Source organism: Oryza sativa, chromosome 3 (assembly GCF_034140825.1).
Source record: "Oryza sativa Japonica Group chromosome 3, ASM3414082v1".
NCBI classification, from domain to species: domain Eukaryota; kingdom Viridiplantae; phylum Streptophyta; class Magnoliopsida; order Poales; family Poaceae; genus Oryza; species Oryza sativa.
This window is the reverse complement of record NC_089037.1, coordinates 9,030,026-9,035,004: the sequence shown is the minus strand read 5'-3', so window position 1 is coordinate 9,035,004 and position 4,979 is coordinate 9,030,026. Positions and strand designations below refer to the sequence as shown.

General features: G+C 47.6%; 1 protein-coding gene across 1 annotated transcript; it reads right to left on the bottom strand.

Moving 5' to 3' along the window:
- Positions 1-649: 649 nt before the first annotated feature.
- LOC4332380 (uncharacterized) lies at positions 650-3,241 on the bottom strand. The gene is made up of 3 exons (XM_015774268.3): positions 2,266-3,241; positions 1,138-1,749; positions 650-970 (listed from the first exon to the last, which is right to left on the bottom strand). The coding sequence occupies exons 1-3, from the start codon at positions 3,115-3,117 to the stop codon at positions 866-868; spliced, it is 1,569 nt and encodes a 522-aa protein (XP_015629754.1). The 5' UTR covers positions 3,118-3,241; the 3' UTR covers positions 650-865.
- Positions 3,242-4,979: the final 1,738 nt, after the last annotated feature.

Sequence of the window (4,979 nt, the reverse complement as noted above, 5' to 3'; positions counted from 1 at the left end):
AAAATTTGAATTCAAATTCAAATTTGAATTCAAATTTGAATTCAAATTCAAATTAAATTTGAATCGGGTATGTAAACTTTTGACTTATAAACTTTGGATCTATAAACTTTAGGTGTATAAACTTTAGATGTATAGAAATACTATATATAGAAAATATTTGAATAAAAATTCAAATTTGAATCTGATATAATTCAAATTCAAATTCGAAACGGGTATATAAACTTTTGACTTAAACTTTAGGTCTATAAACTTTAGGTGTATAAACTTTAGATGTATAGAAATACTATATATATAAAAAAATATTTGAATTTAAATTCAAATTTGAATCGGATATATAAACCTTTGACTTATAAACTTTGGGTCTCTAAACTTTAGATGTGTAAACTTGAGGTGTATAAATTTTAGATGCATAAATTTACTAAAATAGGAAGGTAATGCGGTGTCAAAAATGGAAACCAGGTGGAGGGAGCGGGGGGGGGGGGGCGTGGGGCGATCGCTGCCCGATGGGCAGGGCGATCGATCGTCCATTAGAGTTTCCGCTCTCTATTTGCTCTCAACACCGCAAAACCGCAAGAAGTCTGAAGTACGCTGACATGTAAGTCCAGAATGATAGTAGTATTTATCTGCCGCATTGGCAAAACACAAAAGAAATATATAGCTTGATATCTCTTTATCGATTAACAAGGCAGTCAGATAAAAGTACATTAGTACAATCAATGTATCCCACACACATGAAGGAATGAAGCTATGTCTACAAATGAAACCAAACAAAATCTTTCTTCCCGTTCTTTCAGGGAAAACTGTTTTTTTTTTTACTTCATCACGATTAACCAAGTCAGGCACGCGCGCGCGACCTCTCATTTGTCTATACTGAAGTTGTTGCCTCGTCAGGCTTACACTCGTGTATTTTGACGATCAACTTGTCCCCTTCGTTTGCGTTCTGCATCTTGCAGCATTGTCTCCGTGGTGCCTTGTCCAATCCCAATCAAGTTATCAATGCCGAAACGTGAACAAGCAAACAAAGTAAGCATCACATAATATCAATCTAACTTTTAATCACAAGTTAAAGGAGCTTGCTTGTGACGTTTTTTTTTCAGGGAATACGAATCAGACTGCTATTTGTGCGTGTATACGTACCCGTTTCCAAATGGCAGGGTTCATCTTAAGCGCGATCACCTGGATCATCTGCACCTTGGTGGCCGCGTCGAAGCCGGTGGTGTTGCAGCGTTCGCCGGACAACACCTCCGGCACGTACTCCGTCAAGGTCCAGTTCGTGGTCGACGTCGACATCGCCGTGACGCGGTCCAGGTAGAACATTATGGGCTTCCTGTGGCACGGCAGCGCCGTCGCGTTCGGCGTGGCCTCCGGCCGCGTGTTCACCGTGAACGGCCCCGCCGGCGAGCCCGACCACGCGCGGAAGGTGCGCAGCGGCGTCTGCAGCTCGTGCGGCGGGACGGCGGCCGGGTAGAGGTGGACCATGTATCCCCAGGAAACGGACACGGACAGGGTGAATTGCCGCCGCCGCCGCCGCCGGCGACCGCCGCCGCGAGCGTCGTGGTGGTAGCAGATGGCCTGCTGCAGCGTGCGCGACGGGTCGTGGCGTGACGCGCCGACGAGGGACCGGACGGCGGGCAGCCGCTTGAGCCAGTTGGGGGAGATGGGGTTGAGCCGGTCGAGGTGGTGCAGCGACACCAGCGGCGCGACCGGGTGCGCCGCGAGCAGCCCGTACACATGGCCCTTCAGGTCCAGCTGCCAAGTTGCACGTAACAACACACAGAGATGAGAAGAGGGTGAATTGGTGAATTGCGTTTGTTCTTAAGCACTTGTACAATTCTTTGTGGTCCAGTTCCTCCTTGTTCACGCCATTTAGCTGTGTGTAATGTACTAGTGCACAGTGTCCTCACATCTACCATACTAGCGTCATTTTGAGTGTCTCTCATCCCTACGATATGAGCATCATGAGCTGGGTAGAAGCAAACATCGTCCTGACACGTTCGCTTTGCCAGCAACACTGACATGAACATACCAACCGCTTGGATTTGGGAAAAACCAGAAGCTCACGTTTCATTTTCTTCTCTCGGGATTTTTTCGGCAACGACAAACTTCTCTCTCACAAATCTCAACAAATGACAAGGTGGGCGGGGCGCGGAACAGCGAACATGAGGTGAACCCACTGTTTTAATTGCCGAGTTAATACGATTGACGGACGGCTCAGATTCATTTAGGAGAATTAGATTGACGGCTCAGATGTAGGGAAGTGGCTACCTGGTGGAAGCCTGGCTCCGTGGTGAGCGGCACGCCGAGCTCGGCGAGGCAGGCCTGCACGCGGTGGTCGCTGCCGTAGAACTCGTTGTAGCGGTCGAGGCACCCGTCCATGATCCCGGCGAGCGCCGCCGCGGCCGGGTAGCTTATGGCGTAGCCGCCGCCGCCGAACGCCATGCTGTACGAGTGCACCACGTTCTGGCCCACGCTCTCGGAGGTGGACCCGACGTAGTACATCTCCCGGTGGTCGTACTTGTCCAGCACGGCCACCAGGTTCTCCGGGAAGAACACCGTGTCGTCGTCGCCCATCACCAGCCACCGCACCTCGCCGTCGCCCTCCCGCCCGGCCTCGGCCGCCTGGAACGCCTCCGCCACCGCCCACGCCATCCGCGCCGCGGCCGCGTGCTCCTTGCCGAACCGCGCCTCGTCCGGCCTCAGCACGCGGTACGGTGGCCAGGATGGCCGCCACTGGCCGGAGGGCTCGTCGTCGAGCCAGACGTGGCCCCGCATTGCCCCCGGGCGCCACCACAGGCCTGTGTACACCCGGCGCTTGGCCCAGGTGGCGTTGGACGCGCCGATGACGAAGACGATGTGCGCAAGGGTGGTCGGCGAGCGAGCGGCGGCGCCGGCGACGACGGGCGGAGATGGAGGAGACGGCTCGCAGAATGGACATTGCCGGAGGTCGCGGACGACGTTGTTCCCGGAGAAGAACGAGAAGTAGGCGAAGTAGGAGGCGGAGAAGAGCACAAGCGCGCACAGAGAGCGCTTGAGCCAGCAGCACCGCTCGTTCTTGCCGTCGGCGTCAGGGAAGACGTTCGCCATGGCAGCGACGTTGCGGCTGACGCCATGGAGCATCTCCGATGACGATATATTTTTTTTCTTGTCACCTTTCTCGTCTCGCCAAGTGTAGGACAGGGACTCCAGAGTCCGGATTAATATCTCTGTTCCTCACCTAATTGATGTCCTACTGCATCTAATTCACAACAAAATGGGCCTCTAACCTCAGAGATATCTTAAAAGAAACTCACAGTAGGGCTTGTTCGGATCGAGAAAAGACATGATTCCGATTCTTATAGGAAATGGTAATGTTTATGCATTCGGAATGGAGGGATTTGGTTCAGTTGCAGTCCCTAGTGTGACTGCAACTTAAGCAGTCACACTGGGACCATCCAAGTTACATCTAAGGGCTAAGATTCTCGGAGCACTGTTTACGCAGGAAAAATATTTTACAGCTACTGTAACAACGGTACTGTAGCAGTTGATCTACACCCTTGATCTGAAAAATGAATGGATGAGATACTGTGCAGTCACTAACTTGCAGTCCTATTAGTGACTGTTTGATCTCAATCCGGAATGGAGGATTCTTACTTAGGTAAAAAATGGTGGAAACTTTTTTACGGTGTTAATTTGTAGGAAAACTGTATGGAAAAAGAATCCAGTCCAGCCTCTTTGTTTCCGTTCCCATTGCGTAGGATCGAGGCAAATGAAGCCATGATACCACTAATGCAAGCCTTAAGCATCATCAGGCTTCTCCTTTTCATTATTAACTGTTGTTCTTTAGGATAATACTATGGTTAACTCTCTAATTAGCTTTGCACGTACCATTGTTTCCTGTGTTTTCCCCTGTTCATCTAGATATCTATTAATGTGTTTTACACGTGTATTTCTATCCTATTTCTATGTTTTTCCCATTTATGTGTTTTTTTTTCAACCTTGCATTTCGAATGAGCTTTTAATATAGGAGTATGTTCTAGGTAAACTCGTGCTCCGATTGATATAGTATTCGTTAACCAACTAAGGAATATATTGTCACAATTAACATACAGAGATAGGTAAACTATTCTAAACTCTCGAGGGGATATTTCCTACGTTATTTGCATATAATCTAAACGGTTATACTTTAAATATATGATAAACCACCCCACAAACATGCAACATCAAATTTAACTTCTATATATTTCAACGAAGAAAACAAATTCCACCGTTAATATATGTTAACTATCCATAGTTTTCTTTTTCTATCTTGTAGAAATTGAATTTTAACTTACATGTTTGTGAAGTGGTCTATCACATATTAATCTATATTATTACTTTTTTTTAAAAAAAATATTCTTCATAACCATTTGGATGACATGCAATGTTGTCAGATATCGCCTTGTAATCATTTTGAGATGACTCTTCCTTCAGAGGATAAGCCTCGTATCTAAACTCTTCGCTTAATACAATGATATGCAATTTTGTGAGTGTTTTTAAAACTCGTATAAAGGGAAGAACTCGATGTCTCCACTCTATATAAGAGTATGGGTCCGTTTGATATAGCTCTTACTCTAAGAGCGGAATGGAGCTAAGTAGCTGTGTGAATACCATTCCACACTAGTAGTGTAATTTTCAGGATTGGAGCGACAACTCTATTTAAATTATCCAGGATTTTTGTAGCGCCCGTTCCGTCGTGGCGCCTAGCGGGAAAATTATCTCTTAAAAACCCTAATTGCGAAATTTGTTTCTTTGCTTGTTGTCTAGTGTCCGTGCCATCTCAGATCTCAAATCCCCGATCTATCGTCGAGTTCATTTCCGAATCCAAATCCTTCCAAATCATTTCCTCCGCAAAAGTCTATTTTGCCTCCCCCGGGGTTGATGGGCCGAATCTCTCTCGGCCCATCTCCCCCTCCCTCCTGGCGCGCGCGCGCTCTCTCTCTCTCTCTCTCTCTCTCCCTCTC